The 21,916-nt window shown below is 40.0% G+C and overlaps 4 protein-coding genes across 9 annotated transcripts in view; 2 read left to right on the forward strand and 2 right to left on the reverse strand.

The window, feature by feature from the left end:
• Positions 1 to 2,358: 2,358 nt before the first annotated feature.
• On the reverse strand, positions 2,359 to 9,469 carry syngr3a (synaptogyrin 3a). The gene is made up of 4 exons (XM_044050087.1): positions 9,217 to 9,469; positions 5,149 to 5,383; positions 4,365 to 4,510; positions 2,359 to 3,538 (listed from the first exon to the last, which is right to left on the reverse strand). The coding sequence occupies exons 1-4, from the start codon at positions 9,316 to 9,318 to the stop codon at positions 3,329 to 3,331; spliced, it is 693 nt and encodes a 230-aa protein (XP_043906022.1). The 5' UTR covers positions 9,319 to 9,469; the 3' UTR covers positions 2,359 to 3,328.
• Positions 9,470 to 11,650: 2,181 nt separating this feature from the next.
• On the reverse strand, positions 11,651 to 14,454 carry gfer (growth factor, augmenter of liver regeneration (ERV1 homolog, S. cerevisiae)). Its single transcript, XM_044051388.1, has 3 exons — positions 14,066 to 14,454; positions 12,880 to 13,073; positions 11,651 to 12,292 (listed from the first exon to the last, which is right to left on the reverse strand). The coding sequence occupies exons 1-3, from the start codon at positions 14,279 to 14,281 to the stop codon at positions 12,130 to 12,132; spliced, it is 573 nt and encodes a 190-aa protein (XP_043907323.1). The 5' UTR covers positions 14,282 to 14,454; the 3' UTR covers positions 11,651 to 12,129.
• drg2 (developmentally regulated GTP binding protein 2) lies at positions 14,450 to 19,764 on the forward strand. Of its 6 annotated transcripts, none has more exons than XM_044051387.1 (14): positions 14,450 to 14,516; positions 14,770 to 14,858; positions 15,264 to 15,424; positions 15,579 to 15,668; positions 15,767 to 15,827; positions 16,324 to 16,414; positions 16,526 to 16,598; positions 16,752 to 16,842; positions 17,138 to 17,235; positions 17,368 to 17,444; positions 17,557 to 17,645; positions 18,236 to 18,294; positions 19,134 to 19,187; positions 19,429 to 19,764. In XM_044051387.1, exons 2-14 carry the CDS (start codon positions 14,795 to 14,797, stop codon positions 19,513 to 19,515), a joined length of 1,095 nt encoding a protein of 364 aa, XP_043907322.1. In that variant the 5' UTR covers positions 14,450 to 14,516; positions 14,770 to 14,794; the 3' UTR covers positions 19,516 to 19,764. The 6 variants fall into 6 exon arrangements, with proteins under 6 accessions (XP_043907322.1, XP_043907321.1, XP_043907316.1 ...); XM_044051386.1 differs by having other exon boundaries at positions 14,455 to 14,516; positions 14,765 to 14,858; XM_044051381.1 differs by having other exon boundaries at positions 14,463 to 14,663; positions 14,765 to 14,858.
• A 529-nt stretch (positions 19,765 to 20,293) lies between these two features.
• Positions 20,294 to 21,916, forward strand: part of myo15aa (myosin XVAa) — a 47,437-nt gene continuing 45,814 nt past the window's right edge. The window contains exons 1-2 of the mRNA XM_044050415.1: positions 20,294 to 20,433; positions 20,618 to 20,712. The gene's annotated coding sequence lies outside the window, so the exon portion shown is untranslated. The remainder of the gene's footprint in view (positions 20,434 to 20,617; positions 20,713 to 21,916) is intronic.

Genomic DNA, 21,916 nt, shown 5'->3' on the forward strand with positions numbered 1-21,916 from the left:
TTCCAGAAATTAACACCTCAGTTAAAACTAGCCACTCTGGTCCGATGAAGAAACTCCTCTTGCCCTAATGTGAATCCTGTGCCAGAATTCCCTGGTGATAAATTATATTAACAGAGTCTTGTGTTTTGTGTGACTAATAGCTTTCATTAGAGGTAAAGTAAAGACACCAACGTGCTGAGGTTTTACACATTCAAGACTCGACCACAGCTGATTTTCCTCCCATTAATGCACCTGCAGCTCCAGGCCCTGGATTCTGCCGTCTCATTTTGATGGAGTTTGGCTCCTGTCAGGTTCTTTAAGGGCAATTTTTTATGTATTTATTTATTTATTTTTTTTTTTTTAAGAAAAATGTACACACTCCCGCAATCAATATTATGACAATGAGGTCAAGATGACGTCACTCAGGAAACAAAGTAGTTTTGGGCACATGAAGTGTGATTAATATAACACGTGAAGGAATCCTGTCAGCTGGCCAATCTCGCTCTGTGACACATTTTGGACTCAACTTAAGCGTTACATAGTATTCGATATATATATATATATATATATAATGATTTCGATACAAACAATTCCATGCATTATTTTCATAATTACTTTTGAAAACGGAGAGCTTTGGCTGTCTCAGTCTTGTAGAACCATCTCTGGTCAGCAGAGCACGCTGTTTACTTGGATTTAGATAAAACGGGCAAAGCGTTTTACAATTAAATCACTCCAACATAAAAGTATTTGGCTCTGTTCATCAAAGATTAAAAAGAAAAAAAAGTTTCTTAATTAAATGTTGATAGTGACACTAATATATATATTTTGCAGAAAGAGTTGATAGATGGTGGAAATTATTCAACATTAAAACAGACGCACGTACGATTTCCTCCTCTGCACTAAAACTCTAACAAACGCACGTTCAAGAAAATAACTTTTATGCTCCACTGAACTGAATTGACGGCACACAGTCACACGTGTTCACGCACAAACAAACACGCAGGTGAACACGTCGCTCGTGCATGCTGAAACACGCGCACACACACACTCATTGACACACACATCCCACACACCAAAACTACATATTCACTGATGGTGAGTGTATGTGAACCACGACACAGAGACACTGCTACACACTGACATAGTTGGCATGGTTACTATCTACATCATGAGTGCCCCGCATCCACCCAACTCCTATCCCTGTCACCATGGCAACAAATTCTGACCCATCTCTTCAATGGCAGATTTACAGGATGATCCCACACTTCGTTTGTTTTTTTCTTGTTTGTTTTTTTGCCTGAGACTGAACCGAATCATCCATCCACTCCCCTTCCTGTGATCACATAAAACCCCATTGACATTAACTAACATAGTAGTAACGTGGTATTTTGAAAGACAGCAATAAGAACAAAGGGCAGTTTGGCAGCTTCTAAAACGTAAACGTAAACAGACCTGGCTTCACCCAGAAACTCATTCCATTTTTAAAACACGACTGTCAACATACGGCACTGTCTCAAAGAACACACTACATACATTGGCACCATGCATGGATTATGAGACAGTGAGCCCATGGGCGCAGAGGAGTAAAAGCCGACCCCTCCAACCCCCTCCTGCGCAGGAGTAAGACCCCACACTGTAAGTCATGTTCACTTAAAGTCTCTTTGTCGTCATTGCCTCCCCCCATGAGGGTTATGTTTTTGGCTGCGTCCGTCCGTCTGTGTCTGTTTGTGTAGCCCTTTGACTGCACAGATTTAACATACACTTGAAAAAACCTGAAAGAATTGGGAAATCAGCCCAACATTGCACCCTTTCCCAAACCCAAAATCCTGAAAGAAAGTTAACACCTCAGTTTTTAAACAAAGTACCCACTCAACCACCAGCTCAGGTCAGATATTTAGGAGAGAATGAAATGCACAAACTGCTAAATCCTGAATCCTGAACTTAATACATACAAACTGTGTGTCTGTGAGCAGTAAAGTAAAGGCAGTAAAGTTCTCATAAAGTAAAGGACAGATTTCTTGGGATGTAGGTTATGGAGGAAAAAGATAATGATATTTAATTCTGGTGTTTAGATTGATTCGAATGCAGGATTTTGAGAAACCAAGACTTGTCAGAGGTTTGCACTCTCTCGGCGGTCCGTCTAGTCTCGTTTTGGTCATTGCACATTTACTTGTCTTTAGATCTTTCTTGAATTCATATTTTAAGTTTTTTCTAAAATTGGCACGTGCAGAAGTAATGCTACCGGTCCCTAAGAGTCGAAGCACCAGCAGCACAACATGAAGTGATTGTGTCAAAGCGCTTAAAATAATTTTTTTGCATTGTGACTGTTTTTTGGGTTTTTTTTTTTTTTGGAGAACATGACACAGGAGATTTCAAAAATATTAAGGAAGACTAAAATGTATTGAAAGGATGATACAACAGCATTTATACCAATAAATATAGATATATAAATTGGGGAGCTTTATAGATGAACACCTCTCCTCGTTACACACCACATCACGGCCACGTCTTGCAACCCCCTCCTGGGGAAGCTCAACAATTTAGATGGACATTTCCAGTGCGTCACATTTGCCAGACGTTAGTGAGTACTATTCAAAGACGAGTAAGTAATTTGAGACAGCGCTTTATAAGACTGATCTAGGTAACTTCCTACTGTATCCTACAGCACATAACCTACCTACATAAGAATGTGAGATATTGCACTTAGTCACAAAACATTGTCATCATTTTTTTCTCCTTTTTTTTTTTTACAGCATGTGAGAATCTACTAAATTAAGTCACAGTCACTGTCTGAGACACACACAGTACAGTATGGCACTTTGTTGATCCTGTGTGCGGAAACATGCAGATTCCATACACGTCATGAAAGACGGAGGAACAACCCCGAATCTACTGTAGCAAACAAAACGCTCCCTGAATGACGTTTGAATGAATGACGAGAGCGAGATGAATGCGTGCCGCATGTGATTACCCTCTGCAGTGTGTTTGTGGTGGACTCACTCAAATGTTAATTCTAGGTTTCTGGCAAAATAGTTTTTGAATGCTGCAAAGTCGCCTGGGCTTCTGTGTCTCCTCCTCTCGTGTTCTGTTTCTTTTTCTGATCAGAGGACACTGCTTTTTGCTTTTAGGTAAGAAAATTAAGTCAAACATTGTTACAGGTCTAGAAAAGTACTGACAAAAGCTGGAATGTTCAGGAGGGAACGGAAACAAGAGGAGGAAACAAAGAAGGAGGGGCCATTTTTTTAACAGTTGCTCAGATCAACATATTAACAACTGCACACGTTACATCACGGAAAGCAATTTTTCTTATAACTTTCCGGATCTTCCTCTTCTACCATCAGGTCTATCTTTAGTAAATGGGAACCTGGTACGTGGGTGCTGCGTTGTTCTCAGTGAATGGCGGACTCTGGTAGGTCTCTGTGGTCTCAGTGTTGCCGCCTCCTGGTGAATTGGAGGGGTATGGCTGGGTGGGTGCGCCGCCGTCCATGTGCTCCGTGGTGAAGAGGGTCATGTCTGTGCCAAGCAGATACTTCTGGACCGCACGCACTGTTAGACCAGCCTACAGAGGCAGCAGAGTGTAGGGGAATAGATGGAAAAAGAAAATCAAACAACCATTCTCCATAAAGCACCAGAAAAGTGACATTTTCTATACCCAGATCTTTTCAAACAATAGAACTTTTAAACAGACAATTGTCCTTTTTATCCAAACCACTGTCACATGATCGGCTGCACATTCATCTCTGCATTTCTCAGTGGAGCAGTGTTTAGTTCTTGTGTTGCCCTGGGACAGTCCCATGCTGCACAAAGGACGTGCTTCGTTTTAAGTCAAGTGCAACATTGCGCTAGTAAAGCGACGCAGCTGCAAACAGTATGACTGAAAGCACACACAAAAAAGCATCCATGGAAAGATTCAAGAGCAAATATTAGTGCTCATAATTTGAGTTCCTACAGTTACAGAATAAACACAAATGCTCCTTTATTCAATCTGATAATTTTGCAGAGCCTGTTTTCAGATGAAGGACGCAGCATAAATAATGTTACATTGTCGTTTATAAACTGTATACATACTTTTCCAGAAATAAAGTTAAAAAATGAGAAGCTCAATTCCACGTTTGTACTTATAATATGAAGTATACAACAAGAAGCCAGTTGCTTTAGCTTTGAATTAAACGCTAATCCTGTTAATTGTATCTTAAAAGGCCATTTAACACCATGTATATACTGTATGTATTGGGGATCATTTAATGCCACCTTTTTGTCTCTGACACTGATGCCAATATCAGAATTTCGAGGATAGAATAGTGTATCAGCTCATCCCTGATATGTGTATTATATCGCAATATTGCGTGTGCCTTCAGTAACTATATGCCTCTGTACTTTCTTACCCAGGTGAGAATGGAGAAGAAGGAGAAGGCGATGGCTGCCCGAGCTGCATCTGCGCCCTGGTTGAGTGGCAGCTCCTCGGCCGAGGTCCGAGACCACTGATTGGCCAGGAAACAGAAACTTACAAAGTACAGGAAGGCCCATACACCTGAAAACACAAGCAGAAAAGGTGAGGTGTTGTTTTTCTTTTTTTTTTAGTACCTGTGAAATAACCTACGGTGGTTCTTTGTTCCCTTCAGAAACTAAAAGCACTTTTTTCACATTTTCTCAAACACCTCTTATGTAATTTTACAGGTTTCATTTCTCTTGTCTTAAGTGCAGTCACCTGAAACAAAGAAGTGGTATTTTAAGGGGAATATTTTTTAAATAGCATTTCAACCTGACCAAGCACGAGCCAGCACACTATTTGTGGCTCATGTGACTCTTCAGTTAACCAGAGGTGGAAAGAGTACTGAAATATAGTACTCAAGTAAAAGTACCACTATTTTGGTACTCTTGGAATAAAATGTACTCAAGTTAAAGTGAAAAAAGTAGCTTGTTTAAAATGTATTCAGAGTAAAAGTTACTTTTTTAACAAGGTTGGGGTTCTTGCTTGTGTCTTGCTAAAAGGACAAGGGGTCACAAATCTTATGTTAATTGTTTTTAATTAAAGGCAAACCTTCACAAATTGAAGTGATAATAAAAGAAAATGTAGCGAAGCACAGTACTTACATTACTTGAATGAGTTAATGTCAAAAAAGTAAACAACACTATCTCAACCTGTGTCTGTAAATACTGCCTCCTCACCAGAGAATCCGATCTCCAGCATCACGGCCTTCTTCCTGTCTTTGACAGAGCTGATGGACGAGAACTTGTAGTCGACGAGGAAGAAGAAGGAGCAGGCGAGCAGGCCCACGAGGCCGACAAACACGCCGTAGTTACACGCGTCCCCGTTCTTGTTGAAGACACAGTGGAGACGCTCGCTGCCCATGTTGACGTAGCCCTCGTTCACGATGGAGGCGAAGACCACCAGGGAAAATATCTGTGGACAGGGATGGAAGGAGACAGGAAAAAAGGTAAAAGACGGAGGGGTTTATTTTATTTTTTTTAATCTTTTGCCTTTTTGCTAATTTAACTTATTAATTATTTATTAACGACTTTTCATTTTTCACACTTTTTTTTACATCTCTGACACAAACATAGTTTCAGGCTCACTGGAAACAGGAATGTGGCAGCAGCAAGCGAGCGTCTCTTTGATCGCGCTCGGATCAAAAGCATTAACCTAATTCCCTCTCGTTCTCTGTGACTGGCTGAAGAAGACGTGGATGCTTCACTTCCCTTTAAGGATCCCACAGTCCTGAGGCAGACTATGAACCAAAAGAGGAAATGTGATGAAGGCTGCCATAGCTGGTACGGTAACACCTTTTTTTTTTTTTTTAAACCAGTAGTAAATCCTATTTTTATCAACAAAACTATTCTTTGTATTTGATCACTCCCTAGTTAAGTCTCTGCCTTTCTCTCTTCCTCCCTGTGTTCTGGACTCACACAGACACTGGTCAGCTGACTGAAACACTCCACGGCAGAATAGAGCCATGTGACCCACACGCACACACACACATGCATAGAAAAGCACACACACTTCAGGGTTTGGGTCATATGATGATAGAGGTGCACACAATGGGATAATGTCAGGTCCACATTTTTAACTAATCACATGTGGGGGGTATAAACAGGGCAAATACAAACAGCCGCTTTTAATGAAACTGCCTCGATGATGCGACAAATGTAAGGTTTTATAGAAAGAATTATAACGTTGAGCTCAGTTTTTGTTATTAACTGTTTTCACGTTGTCATACTTGCTCCGTCTCGTCTGTAATCTACTTCTTCTGGGGTTCACTGTGTGTCTACTGCCCTCATTTGCTTAATAGTTTGATTTTCTTCATACATGACATACAGTAAACAAAGTGGTAGTGAATTGGATGTGTATCTTTGACTCCTGGTTGTTCTCTGAGCTTGCTGGACCGTATAAATGTGTATTTATTGGTATAACAAAGCTCTAACTTGCTGTAACCAGCTGCAACAGTTATTGCATAGATCTTATATGCTCTGATACATCAGTATTAATCATATGACAAGCGTGGCATCATAAAGCGGTCTGTGCAGTCGATCATGGTGCAATCACTCAGGAGCCTCGTGATCACATTTTCTTTATGTGTTGTTTCATTTTAATATCTATCTAATATCAAACTGTATAACTGTTCCATTTAACTGCATTTACTACACATAGAAATATTTTAAAGACTGTTTAACTGCTACCCATGTTCTTATTTGTTATATTGATCACGTTTTTATCTGTTTTCATTTTGCCTACTTTTTATTTATTAACTGTTATTATATATATATATATATATGTGTGTGCGTGTGTACATATATATATATATATATATATATATATATATATATATATATATATATATATATATATATATATATATGTGTATATATATATATATATATATGTGTATATATATATATATATGTATATATATATATGTGTGTATATATATATATAAACACACATATATACATATAATTACTGATTCTGATTCTGATTCTCACAGTTTTTTTGGGGGGGATTAGTAATCAATAATTCCATGATAACCTTTCAGCAAAAAAATCACGTGATCTGAGAAAGAACAACACTGTGCACCTCATCTAGGCTGTGTTTACAGCTTCACAACTACATCTGAGGCGTCACAGCAGTATTTGACCAATCACAGGGCAGTTCAGAGAGAGATAGAGAGAGCCTCCTATTGTTCGGCTGTTCCACTAGACCTATACTGTTCTCCGCATAACTGTGGAATTATTAGAGATGCCACTTTTTCTGCGTGTGAAACTGATACTGATATGACAACCTTCAATTTCTGCTGATTCATATATCAGTCCATTACAGTCTCTGTTAAACAACTCCGCTGTTAATAAATGCCTCAGACGATGACAATGCATTTGCCACCCGGCTATAACCACCCATTTAAAATGTCATGCTCAAACTGCAAGGAAAACTTTTGCACAAATTGACCACGTTATTTGTTCTATGCAGGGACGACTAAAGCTTTCTATTCTATTTGCAGTCCTCACGCACACCCTGGTCACATGACACAGCTCTCTGCCTGTGCATATTGAGGCACTTACTTTACATTTGTTTATGGATTGTATTCGATATTCATTTTTTCCAGTATCGGCTCCAGTGGTTTTAGCCAGTATTGGACGGATAATGAAACTGGGTTAATGTATATCGCAATATAATTGTACTCAATAGCAATGTCATAAAGATTCAGTGTACTGTGTATTGATATGATGTTGAAGTATTTAATATTTTTTTCAGATTTTTGAAAAGTTCCTCAATTTAACCATCATCCATGAAGATTAAAAAAAACAATAACCTCCAATCAGGGGCACAAATCTGTCCTTTAATCTATTATCTTTAATAGAAATATTACGTACACTACTCATTACTTTCAGTTATTTTCACAGGGAAATTTGCAGCGTCAAAGTCAGTCACTTTAACACCAGATTATCCTATATAGGATTAGGATTAGGACCACAATTGACTAGTGTTGAATTTAACACTTTTAGTATTCACGTAACACTGAAAGTGTTAAATACACTTTGTAATAGTTTTGTACTATAGCTAGCGTGTGTGTGTGTGTGTGTGTGTGTGTGTGTGTGTGTGTGTGTGTAGTTCAGGTATTAATATTCTAATGTTGTGGGAACGCAAATCTATTTAAACAGCCGGATTTTTTACACAGAAAGCATGTCCCACAAGGTAAAAACATGTTTTACGGTCAGGATGAGGTCAGGGTTAGGGCAAGGGTTAGAAATGATGGCTAAGGTCGGAGTAAGTCTCCAGGAAATTAATTTAAGTCAATGTAATGTCCTCTGAAGTCATGAAAACCAGACTCTCTGTGTGTACTCTGACAGCTATCAGCAGTTTTTTTCCTTTAAGTGGTTGTACTAGGGCCACCAAAACACCAGGACCGGCCCTGCTGCTGAGGACCCGGTCATAAACCAGTGTCTCACCTTCACCTGCACCACACAAACTCACCGGGATTGTATGGATTCACACTGATTTCTCGCGCGCGCGTGCGTGTGTACACAGTATGTTAGACGTTTCTGCGCCGCTACACAGGACCTTCTCCGTGTCACACAGAGGTGACGCGCTACATCAAACGTCATGGCACGACGCGTCTCCGTGGCCCCGCGTGCGTAACGATGTCCACGGACCAATCTCTGAGGCTGAGATGACGGACGACGACCGTTTGGCGAAAAGCAAAAGCAAAATTACTAAATGACAACACAATCGAGTGTGTGTGTATATTCAAAAACACAATTACACACGGACACATACGTGCGTGTATATTTATATATATAAAAAAATACAATAAACAGTCACGAGCAGCGGGAACGAGCAGGCTGACGAATGCATTTTTCTCGTTTTCCACAGATCCATGCACACCTAACACTGTGTGTATTAACGACTGACAGACGGATTTTAATACACTGCGGACAGTTTGAGTGTTTTAAAACATCTGTTTTGACGCTCGTGGACACAGAGAAGCAGCAGCAGGCCTGGCTGGGTTTCGGGTTACACCCTGCACTGCGTTTATCTGTGGACATACGTCCTTAAATACTCATTTACGGAGCCTTTCTATTTACACACATGCTCATTAATTCATCTGTGATGATTTCTGGTCTCTACTATATTTGCAGCGAGAGCACGTCACGAGTCTCGCGCCGCAACAACAGAGAGAACCCCCCCACTTCTCACGCACACTCACTCGCTCACTCAGCAGCCGCGTAAAAAGCAGCGCTCACCCAGGATAGAACTCTGAGGATGGTCTGTGGCTGTTTGGCGAAGGTGATAGGGTCAATGGTGGACCCAGTCCGGCCCGCTCCGAACGATCCCACTCCGTCCATCTTCTCTTTCTCTCTCTCTCTCTCTCTCTCCGTGTCTCCGTGTGTGTGTGTGTGTGCGCTCCTCGCGGCTCCACGCTCCCGGCTCCAGGCAGGATGGATGCGCTGCTGCTCCGCTGCTGTAGGGACGGGTCCTGCGCGCACCCAGAGTCGCGCGGCCACAGCGGCGAGTGAAGGTAGGGAGCGAGCGTGCCGGGGCGAGCGTGCCCGCGCGCTACAGGATTGATATGGAAATTTAAAATGACAGGAGGCACCATATAAGATGCTGGGCCACTGCTGAATGTCCCAGTAAACAAGGATGTTGTGGTTGTCTTTATGTGTTTGTTTATTACGTCCACTAAGAAGGTTTTGATAGTGTGTGTTTGGATGGCACAAGGAAGAACTTATCAGATTTTGCTGCTGACGTGGATGTGAGTGTACTGACGCTGTGGCCTGTGGGAAATTGATCAACCTTGTAGAGGTTTGTGCTCTCTGAGTGCTTTCACCGCTTTATTTATTCATTTATTTCCACCAATTAGAGAAAGTACTCTGCACAAACCTGTGCCAAAGCCTCTCCGGATCATCACCAAACTCTGTTATGTTATTCATTAAGCCTTAACCTATGTCCCTAGAAAATGTGATCGATATCCGGTGTTTACTTTTTGAGTTATGCTGCTCACAGACAGACAGGCTAAAACCTAACCTCTTTGGCTGAGGTGAAAAAGAAAGTTAAAACCAAAGCAGACGCCTCAGTATCCACCATTTTTAATCCCAGCTGTGCATCAAAAATACTGGATCCTCCTACATTTCCCACAGTGCAATGTGGTGGGATTGTTACGCTGCAATGGTGCAATGTCATGCAACTCTGTCAGGACAAGGTCCTTTCTGCACGTAGTTTGCATGTTCTCCCCGTGTGTGCATGGGTTTTTTCCGGGTTCTCTAGTTTCCTCCCACAGTCCAAAAGACACAGATTTGGGGATTAGGTAAATTGGACACTCTAAATTGGCCGTGAGTGTGAGAGTGGATGGTTGTTTGTCTCTATGTGGCCCTGCGATGGACTGGCGACCCGTCCAGGGTGTACCCCACCTATTGCCCTATGTCAGCACAACCCTCATGGGAAGGATAAAACAGTAGAAGATGAATAGTTCTATAGTGCTAGCATATATACATATCAAAACTTTGTCGGAACTGTAGGTGTTTTTTAATCACATGAAAATCTGAAGTCAGTTGTGAGTTCATTGTGATGTAACCACCAGTGTTGGTGCATTTGTAGCCACTCTGCTTGATGACTTGATGGTAACTGTTTCCACTGAGAGGAAAATACTGATGATGTCAGAATTCCCCACATCTCTGATGTCAGAGATTGAGGTTGATGGGGGTTTTTCCCCAGAGCTGTTTGTCATGTCATTTTGAATAAACTTATCACAAACACAGTTTTACTTTTCCATATCCACAGCAGAGGGGAGGTGGTTATTTTACACCCTGATATTGTTCCTCCTTGTGTGGTGAACATACACAGACCCTTTCAAGGCTATTTTGCAGTTTACGGCTCTATGATTCATTACCTCAACCTGCTTCTACTTGGCAGTCACATGGTTTCTGCATCTACCTCTGTTTACACTGCTCATGCCTCACTTGACTTCACTAGCTGTCTTCTAGTGGAGCCTTGGCTCAAAATAGTGCACACGTTTTGTGTCCAGTTTTAAAGATATCATCAAACATAGTGCACATGTTCTACCATAACAGGTTTAAACGCTTGGATAATGGGGGAGATGTTAGTGAATCATTACTGCTTGGATACGCTCAAATGTTTGGGATTTCATATTGTTTGTTTTACTGGAAACATCGGAGATGAGGCTTTATTTCCACCAACTTTGGAATTTTGTTTTATTTCTGCCTCTCAAAAAAGTGTCAATAAATCTTTGCTATTACGATAAAAAAAAGTCCAATCAAAATACAATGAGTCAGATAAGTGTGAGCATGGAGCAGGTCTTTTTTCGAAACGGTAGAATTAACTTCCCTTATATTTCAAACAAAGAAACCACACTGTGACTGAGACTTCTTATTTCTAAATGTCATATACACATGTACAACCCTGGGTTAGGATTTTACAAAGGTTCGGTAATATTTGAACAAAATCCTGCCTGAATCAAACATCAGCCTCACACATTGTTAACTAATAAAACACGACATGGAAAGCAAACTCATGATGGCGATTCTGTGCCAACAACAACAAACGTCTAGTCATAAGTTCCTCATCATGGGATATTTGTAAGTATCACTACATATGACTGAGGCGATCACTTTAAATGTCTATAAAACAGTCTGTATTCATCATTATAGAACACACACAAAGTATTTTATTATTTTTTATTTATTTAAGTGATAAATCTAATCAATCAAAATTGTATCATATTTTTCCACACAGTTAGACAACAGTTAGTCACAGTAAAATGAAAGTTAAAAATAAAAGGCCAGAAAATAGAGTTTTAATTGAGTCCAGGATTCAAAGGAAAAAATGTGCGCACCAAAGTCTCCATGTAGAATTTACACTCAGAACCTTAACATCTCCTCTGTGACTTGAAAAAAACATCAGGTCCCCTGAAACGTATCTTTGCCCTTACTGGACAGATAAAGAGGAATGCTTTTTTTGTTTTTGTTTTTTTAGCCATCTGTTTTATTGGTCAATCAATTATAATTGACCGTATGACATTTATCGCTCGTCTTCCATCAGGCTTCACCTCCACTTTGTGGTGTTCCTCCTCCTCAAAGGTCGGCACCGACAGGAACAAGAACATATTGACTCAGTCCTCAGCACTCTCTCAACACAATCCGTCAATCACAAGAACCATCTTTCCATCCATCTTTCCACCTCTCGTCCACACGAGAGCAGTCGAACTCAGGCTTCCCCAGCCGGATGTTGACGTCATTGTGGAGATGACAGAGCCACTTAGAGAAAGCAAAGCGATTGCTGGTGTCTGGCTGATTGGTTTTTAATCTGTGGAGAGGAAAAATATGTCACTCAACAATTCCCTCATGTTGTCTACTATGGAAACGTAACTGAACATTTGTTGTGCTAAAACGTACAGGAAGACAAAGGATTTGTGGTTCTAAACTGTTCTTCAAAGCATGGATATTATTTCAGCGGTCATTCTCAGAGCAAGGTCACAACCAACGTATGTTTTTTACTTAAAAGCTGCAGTGAGCATTATGTAAAATAATATCAGCTGTAACAGAAATCGTAGAAAAATAATCTGAAATGTTATTATGCACAGATTTGTTTTTGTCTTTTAAAAAGTGGATCTACTTGGTACAATCAGGCACTTCAAAGCTTTAGTGCTGGATACTTCTGAGTAATAACAAATACCCTGCAGTCTTTCTGTGTAGTTACCAAAACAGAACCTACCTGTCTCCCCTTCTTTATAAAGTATTTCTGTAACTTATGTGTTGATTATCTGTCTTTTTCTAAAGCGTTGTTTGTTCTAACTATGTCCAGTCTGGATAATTTATAGACACATGCAGATAAGCACAGACGGGCTACAGATGTGACTGTATACTAAATGCAAAGAATCAGTGTGGGCTGACTTTTCTCTGAGATCCTCTGCACATTCATCGCAGGGGTAGAACTTGGAGAAAAGGTTGATGAACTGTCCCATCTCTTGCTGTTGCGTGGAGGACGGTTGGTCGGGGTAATATGCTGCCATGGTGTGCAGTAAAGACCAGGTGTTGCGTCCCAATTCTTCTCTGTCCAGCGGACACTGTGGGTCTTCTGGTGGCTCCTGGGTGGTGAAAACAGACATGGAGACGAACGCAGCAGTCAGCTATTCTAATAGACAGGCAGTGTAGTCAAGTCATGTTGATTTATGGTTGTTGCTGCAGGGGCGATATACCAAGTCAGATCCAGTCAATCAGACAATCAGTCAATAGAGTGTTGGACATCACTATTAAATCAGTGTAATAAATAAATACTAGATGCAGTAGGTTGGATTAGAACACATGTGAAGAAAATCGCCTCCAGAGGACTTCTGAGGAGTTACCAAAACACTGCAGCATCATTGCGTACAGCGACCCACACAAAACACTGCCTTACTGAAACACACAGAGACAATGGTTCCAACATAGCGGGCATTTGTTTATATTTAAATGTTATGCACTCAAGGTTGAAATATGCTCAAATGAATGAGGGAAGTTTACAGTGGGATAATGGTGGAGAAAATGAGGTTAAGAGATGCCCCATCCATGTTCAATACATAGACTTTATGCATGTAGTTGTCTATGTTGTGAATAAACTAAGAAGTCCTGCCCTTTTAACTTTTCACAGATTGTTAAATATTGTTGTATGACGACGCCTTTACTCCAGGGTTTTTATTGTGAAACTCACTTGTTGTGATTTGTCACTTCCCCCGGAAATGTGTTGTTCTCCTATGTTGACGCGATTGCGAGATCTGGCTAGTGGATGTTCACTCCACCTGAATGTTACACAAGATAAATAAATATGCCAGTTGGTTAAAGATAACTCTTATCTATTCCTACACGCAAGATGAAGATTGCGTACCCTGCTTAACACAGATGTTTTGTTTTCTTCAATTAGACGGATATCATGATGTATTGCTTTATGATTGTCTTACAATATGTTGATTATCACAGAATCTTTGTATCATGATATTGTTGGTATCGTATCGTCAGGGACCCTGTGATTCCCACACATATTCATCAAGCTGTAGAATTCGGTCTTACTAAAACCCTCTGAACCACCTTGACCTCGTGTCACCTGTGCAACAGCAGCGGTCGTCTGTTTATTCTGAAGCTTCATCCACGATTTAAAGTCCGTACATGCTCTGCACGGCTTCTTCTTCACCTCGCCGGTCTTTGCCTGCTCTTTACCGGATCTGTCCTCCGCTGCTCCGCCACTCACTGCGAACGGGAAACCTTCAAACGCGGGCGGGTTGACAGCTTGTGATCCTCTCGATCCTGTGGACTCAGCCATGTTTGATCTTCAGTCTCTACTTTAGATAATTAACGGCTAAGCGGCGATACTGACACAGATGACAATCTACACCACGTCTACAAAAACATGTTTATACGTATTAACACTTAATATTACACCTAACTCTCAGTTACACAACGACCGATGACAGAGCTATGACTAAAGGGACCGAAGTTTGGTCGCTTCCTTGTTTCACCCGGAGTTCACAGGGATGGAATGAGTTCCGGTTGGTAATGTGAGTTACCTGTGCATGCCGCAGAGAGTAGCCTCATTCAGAGTGTATGTTTCTGCCATTTTACAACATCGAAACCTCTTGACATCAGTTATTTTATAGAGGACACGCTTGTAAATGTCTGCGTGCTGAGTTACTGCTCCAGTTTCGGTGTGTCAATTGTTTAGTCGCACTATTAGCTGTGAGGCTAACAAAGCTAACAACTGTGGAGAGTGACACGTTTGTGTTTTCCATGTTTCTCTCCTTGACAGAGCAGCTGTAGCATCACTTGAGCCGCCACTATGGGGATCTTGGAAAAGATCGCAGAAATAGAGAGAGAAATCTCTCGGACACAGAAAAACAAAGGTGAGAGAGAGAGAAAGAAAGAAAGAAAGCAAGCAGCTACAAAGCTAACCGATTAACATGGGTGAAAATTAACTCGGTGAATGTGTCTGTTATTAAAAGGGCTGAGCAATAAAGGTTTTCAAATCACATCGCGATATCTTAATCGAAACATCTGTATTTGTGTTCGTTTCCTTATTGCTCTATGTCATGTGCCAATTAAAACTTATCATTCCTGTTGTAAACAATTCATATTTTTAAGTAATTTTAGTTACAATGGTGGTCAATCCATCACTTGCTTGCTAGATCTTACTCAAGCAAATCCAGTTGCCTACAGCTAACATTAAGGTCAATGTGTGAAATTGTCATTTTAAGTCGTCAAGTTTCGCAGAGAAGGGTTTTAAGAGATATGTCCTTTTCTTCCCCCAGCTACTGAGTACCATCTGGGTTTACTCAAAGCCAAACTAGCCAAGTACAGATCTCAACTTTTGGAGCCCTCCAAGTCAGCGGGGGGCAAAGGAGAGGGCTTCGATGTTATGAAATCAGGAGATGCTCGTGTTGCTCTAATCGGTTTCCCCTCTGTGGGTAAGGTAAGTTGTCAAGATGGGTGATTAGTTTTGGTTCTGTGCCTGTATGATTTAGATTATATTATTCTGTCTTTGTGGGTCATTTTTTTCCTGATCCTACTGTCAAAAAAGTGGATGTGTGAAGAACTCACATGTATTGGTCTGTTGTGTCCTGCAGTCCACCTTCCTTAGTTTGATGACGTCAACAGCCAGTGAAGCTGCGTCCTATGAGTTTACTACCCTCACTTGCATACCTGGCGTCATAGAGGTAAACACATACTCTAATATTCTCTCGTAGAGATAATTAACATCATAATTAACATCATGTTGTCACATTTACACTCTTTCTTACTTGTTGCTCCTCAGTACAAAGGGGCCAACATCCAGCTGCTTGATCTGCCTGGAATTATTGAGGGTGCTGCCCAAGGTACAGTTGTTGTATTTCACCTGAAAACCTGAGTGAAGAAACTGCAGAGTTGAAATGTTATATTTTAGTGTTTTAAGTTTTAATCTGATCTAGGGCTTTTTTTCATAATCGATTAATATGTCAATTATTTTCTTGATTAATCGAGTACTTGTTTGATCCGTGAAATGTCGATGATATGATTCAGTTTTAATTATTTGTTACATGGATCAATGAAACCAGAAAAGATTCACATTTAAGAAGCTGAAAAAGATATAAAACCATTATTGAAAAAGAAACAACTCCAACCGATTAATAGATTATCAAAATTGTTGACGATTAATATAGTAATTGATTTATCAAATAATCGTTGCAGCCCTAATCTGATAATGATTATTAATGAAAAGGTTATCTACATGTCAGAAATACTCAGTTAGGCAGCTGGGGTCCCTTTTAACTTAATAGAAAGACCAAGCTCCCCAGACGAATATGGTATACTGACCTTTTGACATTTTGTTAGGTAAGGGTAGAGGTCGGCAGGTCATTGCTGTTGCCAGGACAGCAGATGTTGTCATCATGATGCTGGATGCCACCAAAGGAGATGTTCAGAGGTGTGTGAGGCTCAGTTTCTTTGTGTACAATCAAGTTAATTGAAAGAGTTTTAAGGTAATTGTTAGTATTATTTTTTTTAACAATTCTTGCCTTTTGTTAAATTTTTCCAGAGAACTTCTAGAGAAAGAGTTGGAGTCAGTGGGCATCAGACTCAACAGAAGGAAACCAAATATTTATTTCAAGGTACAGTTTTCGTTTTCTTTTTTTGGTGTCGTCTCATACTTTTGAAAGTGGAAGAAAACAACCATCGTCATCATAGTTTTTTATTTTGTGTAACAGAATTATTGATTGTCATATTAAATTTTTAACAAATGTGCTTTACTCACCCCTCTGCAGCCTAAAAAAGGTGGTGGCCTCTCCTTCAACTCCACAGTTCCTCTCACCCAGTGTTCAGAGAAGCTGGTTCAGCTCATCCTTCATGAATACAGTATCCTTCAGCCAACAACAGTCTCAGCAGACACATGAATTTGTATATCATATATTCAGGGAAAAAAATTCTCGGGACAAGTGTAAGCACATGGAATTCACAACTTTCTCTAAATGTTAATTTTCAAATGTAAAATAACATGTTTTAAATCATGGCAGGCAACTGACTTCAGCCTGGAAATCCATTAAATAAATCTGTCGGATTTGACCTCAGGACCACTTTTTTTTTCATTTTTTTCCTGTGTGGACTTGAGTCGTATGCTGCATCCGCTTGATATCTTTAACCTTGTCCTCAGAAATCTTTAATGCAGAGGTGCTCTTCAGGGAAGACTGCACGGCAGACGAGTTCATTGATGTCATAAATGGGAACAGAGTTTACATGCCTTGCCTTTATGTACGTAATTTAAAGCCCATCATTTTTGTTTAGGGTGCTCACTCTCTGAGTTCTTTGAAAGCGATTTAATCAGTCTCGAGATTCCTTAATCCTAATTCTCTCTTTTTGTAATTTTGTTTGTGTGATTTCCAGGTGTACAATAAGGTGGATCAGATCTCCATTGAGGAAGTGGATCGCCTGGCTCACAGACCTAACAGTGTTGTCATCAGGTGTGCAAATCATTTTTGCTTTGAACCAAAGTTGTCTTCTTACTGCATTAGCAGTACATGTGTAAATGCGTTAAACCCCTTTTCTGCCTTTCTTTGCTTTCATGTGCTTTAGCTGTGGAATGAAATTGAACCTGGACTACCTTTTGGAGACGCTGTGGGAATACCTGTCTCTGATTTGCATTTATACCAAGAAAAGAGGAGGTACATTTGCTCATTTGGACAGTTTCACAGTGGATGCATGTGCTGCACGTTACTGCTGCACTGCGTTACTCCTTTCATTTAGTCACACGTGTTAACTCATGAGACCGTTCACGCTGGCTCTTTTTGGGAATTAAACTCTCATCTATTTTTATCATGAGCAGTGTGCTACACACTAAAAAGATACATTTGAAAATGATCTTTCACCACAGTTCCCAGCATCTGAATCTGTTGCATCTGTCACACACTGTTTGAAAGTAAATGCATTTCACTTTTATTGTGAAATATCTGCAGCACCATAGGATGTGCTGCCTCATACTGAAGAGTTGTGGTATTTAGTTGATCATAAAGGAGTATTTATATAATTTCAGGGTGTATTTTTATGTTAAACTGCTGCACATAACTTCTGCTGTAGGTGAGGAGGAAGACACGCACCCAGTGAGAATGACAGCGCTGTGTGAGAGGCAGCAGAGCGGTGTTGCTGCTGTCACGCGCCCCACACACATCCAGTGTAACAGGCCTTCGTGTGGCACGTCCATGTGGCTATATTGCTTTTTAAAATGTATCCATGTCTTTTTTTTTTCCCAAATTAGAGCGTCCAGACTTTAATGATGCCATCATTATGAGAAGAGGAGCAAGTGTAGAACATGTGGTATGTAAAACATGCATACAGAACTTTGTAAAAGGTGTTTAAAAAGGTGTTAAAATGCTATAAAGTAAGAATGCTTTCACATATATAAATTGTAATTATTATTATTTTTTATCAATTTACAGAATTACTAATACTTAGTAGGTTGTAGTTTTTTAGTCAGGTGTATGATTAACCAGTTATATACAATTTAGGTGCCATCATTACTTTGTATATATAGGTCGGAACAGATTAAGTAAAACAGAAAACACTGCATAGGAGGCTTAAAACTGGGTGAGGTTGTGGAACACGGTGTCGTATTACAGGTCAGACACCGTGGCCAGACTGAGTACAGCAACAAGACACAAGGTAGTTACACTACATCTGCAAGGTCTCCCGCAGGCAAGCAGTCTGGAGAAGTCTGGCTAGAAGTGGTCTTCATGAAAGTCATACCTCTGACGTGGAAATAAGGCCAAGCGACTCAACTATGAGTGGAAACATAAGAACCGGGGTGTAGAAATATGGCCTGTGAAGTCAAAATTTGAAATATTTGGCTGGAGCAGGAGGTTGTTTGTTCGCAATACCATCAGAGAGGCGTTTGATTGGCCCTACACAGTGAAGATAGTTACAGTGGCCCTTCAGTAAGGTTTTTTTTCCTGTTGGCTCACTCAGCATTCTGTGATGTGATAAAATAAACAATTAGAATTTATATTTGTGAAATCATTTCCTCACCTGCCTAACTTTTTTTTATAGTACTGTATGTGCCCATGTGTATGAAACAATGGACTTAATAATAATGATAATAATAATAATCTATACATATGATTCATATGAATGATCATGAATTTTCATTCTCCCTGCAGTGCCATCGAATCCACAGAACCCTAGCGAGTCAGTTCAAATATGCTCTCGTTTGGGTAAGTTCAGGTTTTCAGAGGCAGTGACCTTTTTGAAAATTCACTCACTCACCTTTGTTGCATCAACGATTTAAATCTACTTTCTGACTATTGATGTGGGATGAATAATTCACAGGTTATAAGAACATTTACAGTTGTTAAATGGTGGCTTTGCTGGCTCAAGTATTTGCCTTGGAGTGCCTCTCAAACACACCGTTTCTGTTGTGCATATGAACAGTTGTTTTTGTGTTGGGTTTTCCAGGGAACCAGCACCAAGTACAGCCCACAGAGGGTCGGTGTAACACACATCATGGAGCATGAGGATGTCATCCAGATCGTTAAGAAGTAAAACAAGCTTCTGACTGGACAGAGAAGAAACAGAGCAGAAGGAGTTCAAATGGAAAAAAGAAAACAATAGCACTGTACAGTAGATACACAGCAACACCATTCTTATTTTGTATATGATAATTAACAAAAGAAAGAAATTTGGTTTGAGTTAATTGTGAAAAGAATCTGACTAATTTTACCTTTTAAGATTAAGATGTGTCAAGGAGTCAGAGAGAGAAACTGGGAAAAATAAAGACCCTAAAACCCGAAATCAGTGCTTGTGTTTACATTCTTAAACCTTTTCCCTTTCATATAAGATTGTTGCATCTCACTCAGATTACGCTCAGTTAAGCCCCTCATTTAGAATTCCTGGACCCGGATTTGTTTCTGAAATTAATTCAAAAATAAGAACACTTTGTTTCATCACTCGGGTTGCTACAACTAACATTCTCAAATCTAGACTAGATTATCCCTTAAAGTGTGTTACAGCAGTATTAGGGAAATTACCATTAGAAAAATGGTTTTACTTTTTTATTTTTGACCACAACCTCAAATTCAGTCACACTCTTAATTGACAGAAATGTGATGTAAATGTTCTGAAAACACTTCATCATCTACCAAAGTTTCAGTCGTTTTATTTTTTATTTGTAGTGTCCCATCCTCAATTTGCATTTTCAGCGACAAACTTGTTTGAGAACGTTAATTGTACCATTAAAAAACATGTCAATCTTTATTAAACATATCAAAGATGAACAGTTATGAATGTCAATGTTATTGCACACCTCAGTGTCTCCTCTGCTGATGAAGATCCAGTGAGGGTCCGTTGTTACCTCCTACTCCACCACGATGCCTCCTTCGCTGGCGCCGCCCTGCTGTTCGTCTTCTGTCACTGACCCCCCCGGCGTTCCAAGACAGGCATTGACCATTTTACTTTCAGAAGGTATGGACTTCCATCCAGTACTCCCCATTCACTCGCTCACACACAAGCACAATGGCACCATTAAATATTCACAAGCATCTCTTTGGTCTTGGAGAGGGGGGCTGAGTGTGAGGCTTTTCATGACACAGGGAAGGAGAGAGTTGACACAGCAGGCCCTAAACATGCTTTAAACATGTCTCCCCAGTGTGAGTCGTGGATGGAGAGATTCTGCTTTGGAATAACCTGAAGCGGAGAGAAATGATGGAGGGATAATATCGTGGAGTAAAAGAGGACACACAGGTACAGTCGACTGGGTGTGTATTGTGTGGAGCAGGCATGACACTTGATGCTGCCTGGCTCCATATGGCATGGCTAACTGTGAGTGTGAGAGTGTGTTTGTGTGTGTGTGTTTGTGTTTGTAGTGCCACTAAGCACGAGCTCTGTGTTTTATTATGTAGCTATTTCATTAGTGTTTTGTTTATTTATTGATTGTTGGATTTGACACGGACAGTGCATGCTAATACTTCTGTAAGTAAACCAGAGTTAGCCAAAGTTAGCTAGTTTTCATCTATAGTCCCTGTCATAATGTTACAATGGCAAAATACTACATTACTTTCAAATACTTGAGTACTTTAAAGAAAACAAAAGCTTACTTTGGTCAATTTTAACATTAGTGGTAATTCAGCTGTAGCTCATGTAGTTTCAGAAGTTCTGAGTTACATTAAGTCTTAGTAAGTTTTAAAGTAGCAGAAAATAGTTAGCATCATTGTGCATTGAAGTCTTTCAACATAAATCAACATAAATCTGCATAAAGCATAAGTGAACTAAGCCCCTGATGACCGTCAGAAGTGTGTAGAGAAGAAAAACAAACATTTTAACATATTTCAACATCTTTAGATAGCTAAATCGTGTTGAAAAAATGTATTTGGTTTTGCATTTTTAAAAAACAAAGTCATTAAACTGGGTTACGTGTTTAATTCAAGTTCAGCATCACCACAGTTAGGGCTTCACTTTGAATACAAAAGTGCAAATTAATACTAGGCCACGTTTGTGATTTTAAGTTAAGTTTAAAGAAAACAAGAGTGACACTGGTTTGGTGTGAATAACACAACTATAATTAATGCAATTCATAGTTTTACATTTGTATCACAAATAGTCTAACACCGGCTACTCCAAGGTGGTGGGAAGGGACCCCCCAATCAGATTCAGCTTAGGGCCCCATAAAGGCTTGGTCCGGCCCTGTAAATCTGTCAGAATTGTTTGTCACTGATGATATAATTAGTTGCGGTGCTTCTGTTAATCTGTTCCACTTGTTCCACTGTTTGGTTTGTGTGTTTGCTGGCACTCTAGAGCTCTTGTGTCATCATTCACAACGTTTACATGACTTAAATGGTGGTTTCACCCATTTTTTTCCCCACTTGGTCAAATGAGGTGTAAACTTAAAATCATTATGATGTATTTGTTTAATTCACATCCAGAAATGCATTATAATTAGTTTTGTCAC

The sequence above is a fragment of the Solea senegalensis genome, linkage group LG19, assembly GCF_019176455.1.
Source record: "Solea senegalensis isolate Sse05_10M linkage group LG19, IFAPA_SoseM_1, whole genome shotgun sequence".
NCBI classification, from domain to species: domain Eukaryota; kingdom Metazoa; phylum Chordata; class Actinopteri; order Pleuronectiformes; family Soleidae; genus Solea; species Solea senegalensis.